Genomic DNA, 15613 nt, shown 5'->3' with positions numbered 1-15613 from the left:
TTCTCCTGGCTCTGTGCTTAGAAATCACTTCTGGCAGGCTTGGGGGACTGACTATGTGGGATGCTGGGGACTGAACCTGGATTGGACACATACAAGGCAAGCATCTTACTTGGACTGATGAGAGTTCCTTCCTGATGGGCTCTGGTTGGAGACTTTCTTTTATGGGAAAGCCAGCACTATATGGAAGTCTTTGGTAATGTGGAACTTTTCAAAAGGGACCTAAATTGGGGTCAGTTTTCTTTGAACTAGGGTGGTTCTTGACCAACTTCCAAAAGTGGGCAGCTCCAAGTGATTCTTTGATGAATGTCCTGCACTTTCTTCTTGAAATTTTCCCAGGAGCCTCTTCCTGGTGCTTCTCTATGGCAGGAACACACAGGCTGATGGATCTCCACTGGATGCCAACTGCCAGAGCCTGGTGATATCCCACATTTTTATCTGACACAACAGCTACTGTAGGTCTGCCCTGCTTCTGAAAAGGCTTCGTGTGTGTGTGTGTCCAATATGATAGCTACTCCAGGGGTTTTAAACATGCATATCTGTGTGTTGAGGTGGTGAGTATCTATAGTTTATTTGTTTTGATTTGGGCTCATCTCATAGCTGGCAGTGCTCAGGGTTTATTCCTTTTTCTGTGACTCAGGGAATCACTCCTGGAAAGCTCAGGAGACCATATGGGTGCTGGGGTTTGGACCTGCAGCTAAAGAGTACAAAGAAAGTGCTTTACTCACTGTAATATCTTTCCAGCACACTATTGCTTTATTTTGAAGATAGACTTATTTTTAGATTGTGATAAAATATGCGAGGCAGATTTACCATGTTAAACATTTATTAAGTGTGCTTGCTGTTCAGTAGCATCAAATACATTCACACTGTGATATCACATTTGCCACTATTAATCTCTGAAGGAGCTTCTCACCCACACAGAAACTCTGTACCCATTCGTTAATACTCTCCTTCTCCCCTTCTTTCCCAACAACTACAATGGTATCTTTTTGTCTCTGTAAGTTTGATTGCATTATCTTTGATCAATCATATATTGGCTTACTCTGTGATTCTTCCATTGCTTAGTCTCTGTGAATACAGAAAGACAAAGACCTATTTGAGTTCTTGTTTCTCATACTTTTTTATTTGTACCCAGAGGTGAAAGCACTAGATCATCTGGTAATTCTATTTCCACGTTCTTAGAAATAGACCTGCTATTGTCAGTAGCAGCTTGAAGAAAGGAGCTCTCCAAAATATTTGAAACAGACCTTCCAAGAAATGTGGTTTTGGCATGTTTGTCTTCTTTTTTTAATTTCCAGCTAAATTTAACAAAGACCCTGCGGGCACATGAAAACTTTCACCATGCCCTATGCTACCTAAAAGAATGAAGACTGGAGCTGCTACCCAGAAATATTTTTTACTGGAAATAGAAAAACAGTATATACACAGGGCAGGTGTGAGCATGTGGGCCATGCTGTTCACCTCCTCAGTACCTCTCGAGTCCTTTCTTCTACCATCCCAAAGCTCTCCTTGTCAGTCCTTTCTATGAGGCATATGCCTCACTATTCTAATGTGTTCCTTTCCCTACTAGCCGTATACTGTTAATTTGATTGTTTGAGCAGCCTAACAAGACTCCTGAGTAGCAAAGTGAAATGTCTTCTTTGTCCTTCCCTAGTAGCTGCCTAGCACTTTTAGTTCCCAACCAGCAAGTAGCAAGGATCCAATTTTTGCCACATCCTCCTCGATGCTTATTATTTGTCCCTTTTCAGTAGCAGAATGGATTCTATTTATAGTTTAGATTTGTACTTCCCTATTGATAATTTGCACCAATACTGGCAATTAATAAATCTTTATAAAGGGTCAGGGAAATAATACAGTTGGTAGGAAGCTTGCCTTGCACATGGCTGACCTGGGTTTGATACTGTTGGCATCCCGTATGGCTCTTCATGCACAATGAGCCAGCAGTAACCCCTAAGCACTGCTGGGTGTGGCCTTCAAAGAAAAAAAATAGATAAAAATAAGAGAGAAATATATAGTGTTTTTAAGAAGAATTTCAGCATTTTTGCCCATCCCCCCCAAAAACATGCTTTTATTCTAGTCTCATCAGGTGCCACAACGAGACCATGGGGTAGGGGTGAGGTCACCTGCAGAAGCCCTTCAGCCTTGGGCCAGAGTGAATAGAGGGGAGGTGGGGTGCAGCCCACTGCCCACCACCCTACATGGATCTAAGCTGCAGAGCTGTGAGGCCCCACCTGCACAGGGATGTGGGTGTTCAGGAAGAAACACACAGGAATCAGCACGCACGGCCCTGTCCTCCCCAAAGTGGGCAAGCCAGACTCAAGGTTCCACTCAGCTGACCAAGATAGGTGCTCCTGGGACGCCACGGGGGACTCCACACCCTCCCTGTGGTGCTGAGCACCTACCAGCCAAAGCTTGTGTGTCCTCATGCCAGAGCAGAAGCCCCTAAAGTAGGAGTGACCTCAAGAGGATGAAGAAACTGAGTATGGCGTGTATGTGTGGAGAGGGTTCCCCTGCCCTGAGTGAGTTCCCCTCCCTCAAGGAACTTGGGGTCTCTCTGGACTTTGCCCATTTCTTAATTAACTGTTTTGTTCTTGCTGATGTTGAGTTATCAGATTCTTTTTTAGTATCAACAAAGAAATTATCCCTCAGAAGAGCTTTGCAAATATCAGCACCATATGACTTATTTTACTCAGCTTAATAGTTTCCATGTCCATACATGTATAGGAAAATTTCATTACTTCATCTCTTCTGATGGCTGCATAATATTCCATTGTGTGTATGCACCACAGTTTCTTTAGCCATTCATTTCTTGAAGGGTAACTTCATTGTTTCCAGATTTTGGCTATTGTAAATAGTGCTGCAATGAAGATAGATGTGCTGAAGGCATTTTCATATTGTGTTTTGTGTTCCTAGGGTATATCCTTAGGAATTGTATTGCTGGATAATATGGGAGCTCGATTTCTAGCTTTTTGAGGAATATCTATATTGTTTTCCAAAAAGGATAGACTAGACAGCATTCCCACCAGCAGTGAATGAAAGTTCCTTTCTCCCCACATCCCTGATTGTTGTTCTTTTATGATCTGTGTCAGTTTCTGTGGTGTGAGATGATACCTCGTTTTGTATCAAGATGATACCTTGCTTTGATTTTCATCTTCCCGATGATTAGTGATGCAGAGCATTTTTTTTCATGTGTCTTTTGACCATCTGTATTTCTTCTTTGAGGAAATGTCTGTTCATTTCTTCTCTCCATTTTTATGGGGTTAGATGTTTTTGTTTTTTTAAGTTCTATGAGTACATGTATATCTTATATATTAGCCCCTTATATGATGGGTATGATGCTGAGTGAAATAAGTCAGAAGGAGAGTCTCACTCATCTATGGTATTTAAGAAAAATACAAGACAATATGGTAATAAGACCCAAAGACAACAGAGATGAGGGCAGGAAAAACCAGCCCATGAGTTGGGCTGGTTCACCACAAAGAGTGGTGAACATAGTTAGAGAAATAACTATCATGACAATGATAGTGAGAGAAATAGAATGCCTGTCTCGAAGACAAGCAGGGGGTTTGGGAGGAGGGAGATGGGGGACACTGATGGCGGAAAGGTTGCACTGATGAAGAGGGATGTACATTTTATGACTGAAATTCAAGTAGGAGCATGTTTGTAACCATTGTACTTAAATAAAGATGTTATTAGAAATTTTAAAAATGCATTGGAAAAAAAGAAAGAAATATCAGCATCACGTTGTCAGGACTGAGGCCAAAAATCCCTTTCACTCATGACTTCATTTATAAATAACCATTCAAGAGCTGGCAAAAGTGGGGTCAGAGGGGTCGGTAAATTAATTTGCTGTCAATCAATGTCATGGCAGTCAGTTCACACAGACCCCAGACATCACTGCCGGGCAGGCCAGCTGCGGACTCTGCACCCCAGTTGCTCATCGACACCCCAAAGTGTTCACCTTGTCCTCTCTTAATGACCCCAATGGGCCAGGGCCCATCAGTGGGCTCTGGAGCAGGTTCTGTTGCAGTCGGGATGGGGCACAGAGCCGGCTGGTACATAGACTGGTCTGGCTGCAGCTCACCCTACTCTGTTGACCCTGCCCACGGTTGTCCATGGCCCTGGGAGGTGACCGAGACCCTTGCCAGACCCTCGCTCCAGGCCCGAGCTCCTGCCCCATGGGTCCTCGAGCTCTGCTCTAAAGTAAACACGGAGGAGCGGGCAGCGCCACCACCGCTTGGCCCGAGTTTCCAGGGCTCCATGATGGAGGGTGTGCTCGCCTCCCCAAGCCGGGGCCTACAGGGAGCCATCATTCAGGGGTGAGTGGGGTGGGTCGGAGCCCCCCACACCCCTACACAAACAAAGTGTCGTGGTCTCCTGTCTGCAAGCTCTCTCTCTCTCTCTCTCTCTCTCTCTCTCTCTCTCTCTCTCTCTCTCTCTCTCTCTCTCTCTCTCTCTCTCTCTCACACACACACACACCTAGGACAGATGCACGTCTCGATGCATCAACCTGCACACACCACACACACCCAAAGACACACACACACTTAGAACAAACATATATCTGAATGCATGGATCTGTACACACACACACACACACACACACACACACACACACACACACACACACACACACACACACTCACCCACTCACCCAGGACAGAAACACACATACACACACGGACACCCAAGACAGGCGCGCATACATTCTGATTAGGGGCTGGCCATAGTCACTGAGGATCATGGGTTTCCATCTGGGGAGCCCTGAGCTGTCCTTCCGGCAGAAGCAATTCACTGCTCCACAGCAAGGAGTTGGCTCGAAGTCTCTGCACATCACAGACCCAGGCAGGACAGGAAGTGTTTGCTTAGTGGGAGACCCAGAATGGGCTGTTCTCTGACTTCAGGGCAACAGTGCCTGTCACATTGTGAAACTCTCTCCAGCTGTTTAAATAGAAGCAAAAGAACACTGGAAATTAAAAGGACCCTTTGCTGTTTTCACTGATGAGCCAGGGGGTTATATTGTTCTTTGTAAATAAGAAAATAATTGAAACCAGTCCTTAAATCTTAGTTTTGTAGGGTGAATGCATAATCAGTAGATGCAGGATTCACCTCTTCCTCTTCCCTTGAAACATAAGTCATTAAAAGAAAGGACTTATTTTTCAAGAAACACTTTCAGATTGTTAAATATATTGTAAAATAGCCAAAACGAAGGGCTTGCCTGTGATTGAAACCAGCCCTACTTTCTCCATTTCACCAACAGTGTCTTAGATAGTATTTTAGTTTCTGAAAAAGACCCGAAGAATAAACTCTCAAGCGTGCAGTAGTTTCTTTGTTCCTCAGCAGTCCTTTTTCTTACAGTCACTAGTTGAGACATCCTGGCTCACTGTGTCTTAGACAAAGGACCCGGGGTGGCTTTGTCAGTGAAGCCAAATCACATGAAGAGTTTCCGGAGTTTGCATTATGTTTCAAAGCCTTGACAGAATTATAGGAGATTCCAAAACAAAAACAAAGAACAGACAAACCAGGACACTCTTTTGGTGTGGTTTGTGACCTGACAGAATGCAGGCTGCAGAGTTCAGCACTCTAAACCACTTCAGACAGTATAGACATGAAGTCCTGTCTATAAGGTCTCTCCCTTTTATTGTGTGTGTGTGTGTGTGTGTGTGTGTGTGGCAGAGACGGGTCTGTTCTGCTTCTCAAGTTTGCAGAGGGGAGGAGAAGGGGCAAGGAAGGTAGTTGTTTAGCATGTGACTGTTCTGTAGGTGTCCAGTCTCTGATCCAGAACTACAAACAGGTCATTGGCACTGAAGGTTCTCACATCGAGGGCAGAAACATTGTCTCCAGTACACAGCCTCATGGGTTGTGGGTGGCTCTATCAAACAAGAACATAGAAATAAAGGATCATTAAGGAGTTGAAGCAATAGAAACCTTTGTGTGCTGCTGAATGGAATGTAAACCGATACAGATACTACAGAAAATAGTATTACAATACATCAAAAACTTGAAAATATTCTTAGCTGAGAGATAGCATGGAGGTAAGGCATTTGCCTTGCATGCAGAAGGAAGGTGGTTCAAATCCTGGCATCCCATATGGTCCCCCGAGCCTGCCAGGAGCGATTTCTGAGCAGAGAGCCAGGAGTGGTCCTTGAGCGCTGCCAGGTGTGACTCAAAAACCAAAAAAAAAAAAAAAAAAAAGAAAGAAAGAAAGAAAGAAAGAAAGAAAGAAAGAAAGAAAGAAAGAAAGACAGACAGAAAGAAAGACACAAAGAAAGAAAGAAAGAAAGAAAGAAAGAAAGAAAGAAAGAAAAAGAAAATATCCTTAGCTTATGATTCAGCAGTCCTGTTTTTATACCCCAAAGAACTGAAAATATTTGCCCCTCTGATTTCACAGCAATCTTACTCACAAAAGCAATAAGCATCTGCCCAGAAGTGAATGAACACATGACGTGGTCTATACAGATGCGAAAATAAATGCAAATCTCATATATCCTGAAACAAGTTCAATGAAACAAATCAGTCACAGGGGACAATATTGTATGATTCCATTTAGATGTATCCAGTGTAGTTGTGATCATAAAGACAGTATAGCATTTGTTCACAGATGCCAAAGGAGAAAGAGTTATTGTTTAACCAAGGAGAGCTTCTGTTCTGCAAATGATGATGGACGTTGTGCAACAAAACAAAAGGAATTCGATTCTGAGCTTTATATACAAAAATGATCATCTTTATGCTGTGTATTTGTTAACAGAAATAAATTTTCAAAACGAAAGTGCAGTTCAGAACCTGCCTGGAAAGGTGTTCTTCGGAAGAGCTGCAGTGACAGTGCAGGCACCAGGATATGGCTTGTTCGGGTCTGTTTGAAAGAGGTGCTCTACTAGGCTTCATTTCTTTATGTATTGTCACAGTCAGTCACTTGTCAGGTACCAAGTGATTTTAGACTTTGGCTCTTTTACATGTAGCACAAAATCAATCTCTCAAAGCAAGAAAAAGGCATAATGAGAAGAGATCCATCTGAGGGAGGAGAAGTTTGATGAACAGGAAAGACTACAGAAACTGATGGGGTCAGAGTGATGATAGGACAATGGTTAGGGAGCTTGTCTTATCTGCAGCTCACCCAGGCTTGAACTCTGGCACCCTATATGGTCCCTTGAGTTCACCAGGAAATTATTCCTGAGCACAGAGCCAGAAGTAAACCTGCCAGGTGTAAGCCCCAAACAATACCAAAACCAAACTCAACAACAACAAAACTAAAAAACAGGAAAGACTGAAAAAGAGTAACTTTCTGGGGAACATCAAAATCAGGGTTGGTTGGGTACAGTTGGCTGTCAGTCCAGAATTCACTGATACCCTGAACATTATCTAATCTCTCTGCAAACTGAGCCTGGCTACAGAGACTGTTATCTTGAATATAAATAGGAATTTTAAATTTCTACTGAAACTAATAAAAAGCAAATTTATTTTGAAAGAAGTAAGAGTCACAATAGCTTTTGATGAGTTTAAATCAAAGGGGATTCTGATTTTCTTCAGAAGCCAGAACCTCCCCCACCATCCCATTGTTGTGTTGGGGTTTGTGTGTGTGTTTGATAAATGGGGATTGCACACTCTTGCATATGAGAACCTGTCCCATAGCCCACTCTTTGTGTTATTGAGATTGCACCTGTCATTTGGGACAGTGCTGGGGACTGAACTCATAGCCTCATGCTGGTAAGGTCTGCCCTCTGCTATTGAGCCATTACTGGTTCCTCAGTACACTTTTCTTTGTGACCCAAGTCCTCACAAAGTGAAAGAAGGGCAGGACTAGAGTGTATATTTTAAATATGGAACGCTTCAGGAATTTGCATGTCATTCTTGCTCAGGGGCCATGCTAATCTTCTCTTCATCGTTCCAAGTTTAGTATATGTGCTGCCAAAGTGAGCACATATAACATATATTTTTAATCACTGTAGTTTGGTAGTGCAGGGATGGGAAAGTGACCCAAGGGTTGTATCTGATCAGGAAAAAAAATGTGAGCAACCTCTAGAGAGATGAGAGTGCCATCTCCAATGTCCACTCACAGGAAGCCAGGACAGGAGTGAAGACCCCTGCAAGTGAATTCTTCTTTTTCTCAGAAATAAATCAGATAAACAATAGTAACTTTTCTTTATGTTTCAAGAAAAGTAAATTTTAGCCTTTGTATGCCTTGCCCTGCATAATAAGCTATAATATATGTTTAAAAGGAAGAAGATATAATATTAGTAAATTCCTTGCTAAATTTTTTCCTTTTTGTTTAAAAGTTGTGTGTGTGTGTGTGTGTGTGTGTGTGTGTTTGTTTCTTGGGGAAGAAAGATGAGAAATCTGATTGTCGATCCTCACTGTGCTTTGTCACCCTGTCCCTTTCTCTGCCTATTCCCATAAGGTCACAGCCTGTGGTTGGAGCAGACACCTGGCAGTTCCTTAAGGTGCTGTGAGCTGCAGGAAAGAATCCTTACCTGCCCCAGGAGCATGTGGACATTTAAAGAGTCCCACTTGAGCCAGGTCCTGGGAGCATTGCAGCATGCCATTAATGCCCTCTAGCTCTCTGCCAATGCTCAAATAGGCAGCATAAGTGTGTCACTTCTTTGTCTCTTAGGAACTTGCATTCAACATCTCATTACAACTTAATCAAAATAAAATGACTCCTCTTAAGCATTTGGGTTTAAAAACTGCAAGTTGGGGCCCGAGGGATAGCACAGCACATGTCTTGCATGTGGCCTTGCATGCAGCCAACCCAGACCTGGTTCGATTTCCAGCATTCCATATGGTCCCCAGCCTGCCAGGGTCGATTTTTGAGTGCGGATCCAGGAGTGACCCTGTGCACTACTGGGTGTGGTCCCAAACCCAATAAATCAATAAATAAAGTTAAAAAAAAAACCTGCAAGCTGACTTTTTGGTAGTTGGGCAGGAATGGAGAAAATACCTCAGCCTGCCCCCTGCTTGTGCTGGCAGATGAGGGTGATGATTTTATGTCTTAATGAGTAAATAATTCTCTGTTCATAATTCCAGAGATCTTGACTGCAACTTTTACAAAATAATTTTACAAATATTTCACCTGCTGGGCTCAATAATTTATACTTATCACTACTCCAACCTACCATATAAATATTTGATATATTGGGGCCTGAGCAGTGGCACAAGCGGTAGGGCGTTTGCCTTGCACACACTAACCTAGGATGAAGCACGGTTCGATTCCCTGGCATCCCATATGGTCCCCCAAGTCAGGAGCTATTTCTGAGCGCATAGCTAGGAGCAACCCCTGAGCATCACTAGGTGTGACCCAAAGCTCCCCCCAACTAATATATTTATTTATGTATTATTTTTCTTGTTTTGGGGCCATAACTGGTGGTGCCCAGGGCTTATTCCTGGCTCTTTGCTCAATAATCACGCCTGTCAGGCTCAGGGAATCATGTGGGCACTTGGGAATTGAACCTGGGACTGCTGTATATAAGGCAAGTACCCTACTCACTGTACTATTACTCCAGCCCCTCAATATATTTTAAATAGCAACAACAAAACTTGAAATGTTGATATTCTCACAGTCTATAATCATTATACTTAATACTAGACAGAGCAAAACTATGTTTTATTTATGCTGGTTTGTGTCTCATTCAATGAATTATTTCTCGAACCTTGCTCTTGTATTGTCCATTGGTCTTCACCAAAGTGAACTACTCTAAAAATCAACTATGTCCTCTTCCTTCTCCTCCTCTTCCTTTCAGGTTGGTTAATAATTTCTGCATTTGCGAAGGATACAGTGTGCCTCATTGCTTTATGTATGACATTTATGTGGAGACCTGTGGGCATAATGTTCAGAACCAAGTCAACCCAGCCACATTTGGGAACTTCATGCAGTGAACTTAAAAATACTTGGTTAAAAAAAAACACAACTATACACAGGTTTGTGAAAGAGGAAGTGTTAGGATTTCTTTGGATTTAATGGGTATAATTGGTGTAACTCTGAAAAACTAAATGGTCAATATACTCCATCTTTACTTAAAAGACATTTTGTTCACCATAGTAAGAATAGAGGGGAAATTTCCCTTTCCTTTTCAGAGATTTTCCTGGGTTGGCAAAACAATCATATTAAAATTATATAGATTAGTAGAAAAAGTGAACACATTTAATTATCATATACGTAGAGATGAAAACTCTAATGGAGAGATTGGGGGCTGGGGCTGGAGTATATATACAGAACTGTGGAATGAGGCATGGGCTTAGGAAAGGGCAACTGCATTGGAGAAAAGCCCAGTGCTGTATGACCATAGCGAAGAGATTCTGCCATGCAGATGGGTTTCTCTGATGAAAAGTTTGTTAAGAACAATCCTCATCCTAAAAAATATTGGTTCTAAATAAAAGTGTGATCAGAGTTCCTTGAGAGTCTTCAGGTTCCTTGTAGACCTCACTTCAAAGTGACCTACATGCCAAAGGGCAAGGATCTTGAAGAGGCCTATCATGAACCTTCCAGGAGGCCTCCCCTTCTTTGATCTCCACTAGGCACATTGTTCAGGAAGCATCCAGGATAGACAAGGAGGGGTGGCACCTCAGAGAATGTGATTGTAGCTGTACAAATTTTCTCCTGGAGCACATATGCTGGGCCATTATTCTGGGCATAGTACCACTGATGGAACCACTTGAACTCTCAGAGTCACCTGATGCCAGAAAGAGGATTCTTCTCACAATCAGGCTATGTGTAGAGAGTCAATCACTCTTCCAGAGTCACCTTGTTCCACCAGGAACACTTAGATAGCACAAGATCCAGCAAACCAGGAAAATCATAAAAGTCCTTCACTTGAGCAGCCAATATATTCTAGGCACTATTTCAAATGTTTTCGTATGATAATGGGCAAAGCACAAAACTTTTTTACCTTATTGAACTTACAGTACAACTAGAGAAGTAGACAAATAAAAATGTTTATTAGATTCATCAGTACTAAAAAGTAAAACAGATCAGAAAGAATATAAGTACACTATGTGGGAGTTTGTTTGTTTGTTTGTTTGTTTTGGTTTTGGTTTTTTGGGCCAAACCCGGTGACGCTCAGAAATCACTCCTGGCTATGCGCTCAAAAATCGCTCCTGGCTTGGGGGACCATATGGAACACCAGTATATCGAAACACTGTCCGCCCTAGGCTAGCGCCGTCAAGGCAGAATCCTTACTGCTCCGCACCACCGCTCAGTCTCCATCTATGTGGGTGTTTTCTTATGTGTGTGTGTGTAGGGGGAGAGGGTGGGTGTTAGTTAACTAGTTGTTTTAAGTTTACAATGAGGGAAGGTATCACAGAGAAGCAACATTTGAATGAGGCAAATGAGAGACTGATTATGTGGAGATACGTGCAAAATATGATGCACAGAAGGTCTATACAGAAAAGAAGGTTAGACTGAAGGGTGATCAATGAGAAAAGATATAAGGTATCATTAGGTCAGCAAGAGGAGAGGACAAAAATATAGAGGTGAACTAATTAAGAAATGTTAAGATTCTGGATATATTTAGAAATAAGATTTGACAGATTTGTTTATGGAAAGAATCAATAGAATTAAGCAAATGAGTTACTAAATTAAATGATAAAAAACTTGGTATTGTTTTCATTTTAGAACATTTAATTATAGTTTTTAAGGAACAGATAGCCTCTCAAAATAAATTGAAAAGATAATTTTCAAATAAAGTGCATAGCTCTTTCAATCCAGTTATAAATAGTTGACTGAGCCTCATGGAATCAAATCCAACCCAATGAAAATAAAATGGGATGTCAGTTTAGATGAAGTCTATGTGCATTTAGATATATAAATTATAAAAGCTTTTATTTTGGTATTCATTTTATGTTTTTCCTCCTTTTTCCCTTTCTTCTCTTAAACTGATATCTATAGCCTCTAGAAGTACTCTTCCCATTTTTTTTGCTTGTTTGATTTTTGCCCCCCTCCTTTTTCTCTTCTTTTCTTTCCTTCTAACAGAACCACATAACTTGAACCATCTTGTTCTGCCTCACTAATTGAAGGAGAAATAATATAAAAGCTTTTAACGGTGAAATCAATTTTAATAATTTTAAGATTTAATCTCAAGGATTGAAAATTTCATTTGAACATGGAATCATTAAAAATGTTAAGTTATTTTTTTTCTTCAGGCAAAACCTCCAACATTTGGTGTATCTTTCCTACTTATAGTTGTCTCATTTGTGATAAGCCACATTTCCAGCACTCAGCCACTTATGACTGGGAGTTCCCATCTCAGACAGCCCATGACTGACTAAGTTCTAAGTCATTGGCTATTTCCTCTCTCCTCCTGTGTTTCCTTCCACCACAATCTCTCAGAGTCCCTCCACAGAGCCAACTTCCTCTGTCCACTTCTTCATTTCCTATGACGGGGCTTGCATGGTACTTCTCATGGTGCTTTACCTGCCTTTGGCCTGAGCACCTGACCTTTTGCCCCTTTTGCCCAACACAGTCTATGGGAAAGAGAGGTCTGCAGGAAGGATGTGTAGGTGGGGAGGGAATAGTCAGCATTTCAAATGCAAGACTTGTGTTGCAGTCAGTAGCAGGAAGACATTAGGAGTCAAGAAAACAAAGCAGAGCAGTGGCAATGCTTGGGTGGCAATGCTTGCATCTAGTCCCCTGGATTGTATTCAGACCTTTTTCTACTTGTACCCTTACTAATGTACTCAGGTTTAATGATCCTTGGATAGCCTCCTGGCCCAGTGGTTATTCGCAATGCAAAATCCCCTTGAGAGCACCCCTGGTAGGGGCACTTGATAACAAAGCACCAGCTGTGGGCAGAAAAGTCAGGTCTGATAATGGATTGGATGTCTCGGGTTTCTGTAGAGGATATTGCTTTTGGGAAAGGGTTCTTCCCAGTCCTAGAACTATAACTTGGCACAGGGTCAGGCTGGTGGAAATTGTCTTGAACTCTTATGAGGATTGCAGGGTCTCTCCAACAAACAATCCTGTCCTGGGCTTACAGGACATGGCTGGCATGGAACTTGTTCACCCAGTCACAAGTTGTCGATTTCTTCTTCCTTTCCTGTTTTCTCTCCCTTCTTCCATTCTTCCTCTTTTTCCAGACTGCAAATCAGAATTGATCATGTCACCCTTTCATCCTTTACCCACATTCAGTCTGAGAGTACCTACCTCTTCAGTTTTAATCAACAATGCTCTTTTCAATTACACAGCTTCAAACCTACCACACTTTGCATGTTTCCCCACAATGCATCTCCTAGCTGTAACTATCAGTGACTATTGAGACTATAAATGTGTGACAAATGTACATTTGATGTGCATTTTTTCATCTTCATCTAGCCCTTAGAATTCAGTCTCCAAGATGGAGCTAGTTTTCACTTCTCTTTGGGAATTAGAAAGCTGATATTGGGAAAGGACGCAGTACTGCTGAATTTGTGACTAAATGGAAGATGGAGAGAGGAAAGGGAAAAGGAAATGATCCCAAAGCATGTTTACAAGAGAAACAACAAAATACCCAATTCTCATTTCCTCTCTCCTCCCCTGGGAATGGAGTTGATTCCAGATTCCACACGAAGTTCCTGTGCAGATGTTAGAATGTTTCTTGCTCTTTTTGGCAGACCTGGGCATAGGATGGGCTATGCTCAATCCTCATGCAAGTGCTCTCTGACATGGATTAGGGAATTTCCAAAATACTGACCTCCTCTTTTAAAATAGACTTAGTGTTTTTTGATGATAACAGTAGTATAGGGCTTTGATAATGTGGAAAATGGAGAAAAGTAAAAAGAAAAAGAAAAAAGGGGACTGGAAATATAGGATAGAGATTAAGGCACTTACTTGTATTGCATATGACAGACCCTGGTCTCATCTCTGGCTCATGAGCTTGATGAGAATGAAGGGGTCCCTGAATACCCAATCCAGAATAGATCCCTTAGAACTGCTGGGTGTGGCCCAACTCCATCTCTAAAAAAAAGACATACCTGCATTCTCCCTGCTATTTTTGATGCTGCTGTTGACAATTCACATATGTGTGACTGCATGACCAAGGATAGTAATCGGGTTGTGCCTCTTGGAATCAGCTCATTGAATGGTTCTTTTATTCACCCTCATTGAATATCTGAGTAGCCAACTTGGCTTCTCTGGAGTTCCTTGGATGAAAATAGGTCCTACTGTCCCAACAATTTGCCAAATAGTATAGATGCGATGCCCCATCTTATATAATCTCCACAGTCTGAGTGGGGTTTAGGGTGGTGCCTCTCATTCCCCTTCCCTTCATTTCCTTGGTTTCTGATTTGACATCTCTGAAAGAGGAGATGTAAGTTCCAGCTGGCCTGAGTCTTGTAGCAATACTTGAATTAGTATCCCTCCTTCTTAGAGCTTGACTGACCAGCTGTTCTGGGAGTCTTGCTAGGCAGAGTCTGCATTCTGGTAGGCATAAGTTCTTTCTTTTGCATGATTAACTTGTAGCCTGAGAAAACCATGGATATGGTGATTGAAGCCAGGGTAGCGGATATACTCCACTGCCTAATCCAACCCCAAACCACTGTCCAGCCCTTTCCCTGCCTGTCAAACACCAATTACAGAGGCCTCAAAAGGATCCATTCAAGCAACACCATGAGTCTGAGGAGCTGGACATTTCTTCATCTTCACACTCCCAATAGGAAAAGGCTGATCTTAGCAAAAGAAATCCTCTCACATGTCCTTTAGCCTCTTCCTCACTGTGGGTGATCTGCATTTAAAACTTTGTAGAGTTTCACTAAATGCCTTGAGGGAGCAAGATCTGTAGGTGTGTGTTTGGCAACTCAGTTTGCTTTGAATTTTCTGTTGTCCTCATGCCTAAACCTGTTGTCTGGATACAAGTTGATGGTTGGATTACAGGTTAGCTGTGTGATGACCACACATAGTGATGGATGGACAGATAGATAAATGGATAGACACAGACAGAGACCAACACCATTGAAGCTGTGCATTTTAAACAAAGCTGATCTTGCAATTATTTATCTGAAGTTATAACTTTGGGCAAATTAATCTTTTTGTACTTTAGCATTACCTGTAAAATTAAAATGTTCATCATAATTATGTTTAAAAGTTTCCTATATAATGGTAATTAATGAAAAAAGTGTCAAGAAATCAGACTTTACTAGTAAAAGCAGAGACCCAGGCTCCAAAACTAGAATTTGGCCAGTAATCCAACACACTAGCATTTTGGAAGTACCCAAGAAACATGTTTATAATGATGTGCTTATTTTTACTTGAAATATCATAAACATTTGGCATGAATACATCTTAAATGCATATTATATATTGGCTGTACATATTTTTGGATGTTTCAGAATCCTTTTAATCATTTCTCTTATTGGAAATTTAGCATATTTAGATTCTTTAGCATTTTTCTCTGGTTCAACTAAAATGTCTCCACTTTATCTGGTAATTTTCTTGAGAGATATTCTAGACAACTGTCACCAATTAGTACCCTTTATTATGATTCCTGCTATTCTTATTAAAATTCACATTTTCTAACCTAGCCAATTTGTTAGGGGAGAAGCCTATTTAAGCTGTTTCAAATTTCACTAACAGACGAGGAAGAAAAGTAAGTATTTTTGCATGAGTTTTAATTCTGAGACTTACATGTGTACTAGATTACTTTCTGCTGGT

At 41.6% G+C, this 15613-nt stretch overlaps 1 protein-coding gene and 1 non-coding gene across 2 annotated transcripts in view; one reads left to right on the top strand and one right to left on the bottom strand.

Annotated features, from left to right (window-relative positions):
* Window positions 1–4260: 4260 nt before the first annotated feature.
* RFX8 (regulatory factor X8) overlaps window positions 4261–15613 on the top strand; it is an 87849-nt gene continuing 76496 nt past the window's right edge. The window contains 2 exon segments of the mRNA XM_049784624.1: window positions 4261–4319; window positions 9735–9867. Of these exon segments, the coding sequence (XP_049640581.1) occupies window positions 4261–4319; window positions 9735–9867 (192 nt within the window).
* LOC126025197 (U6 spliceosomal RNA) lies at window positions 7812–7918 on the bottom strand. Its single transcript, XR_007501240.1, has one exon. It is a non-coding gene; the product is annotated as a U6 spliceosomal RNA (small nuclear RNA).

The sequence above is a fragment of the Suncus etruscus genome, chromosome 12, assembly GCF_024139225.1.
Source record: "Suncus etruscus isolate mSunEtr1 chromosome 12, mSunEtr1.pri.cur, whole genome shotgun sequence".
In the NCBI taxonomy this organism is placed as follows: domain Eukaryota; kingdom Metazoa; phylum Chordata; class Mammalia; order Eulipotyphla; family Soricidae; genus Suncus; species Suncus etruscus.
The sequence above is the reverse complement of the archived record's forward strand: the minus strand, read 5'-3'. Positions and strand labels throughout refer to the sequence as shown.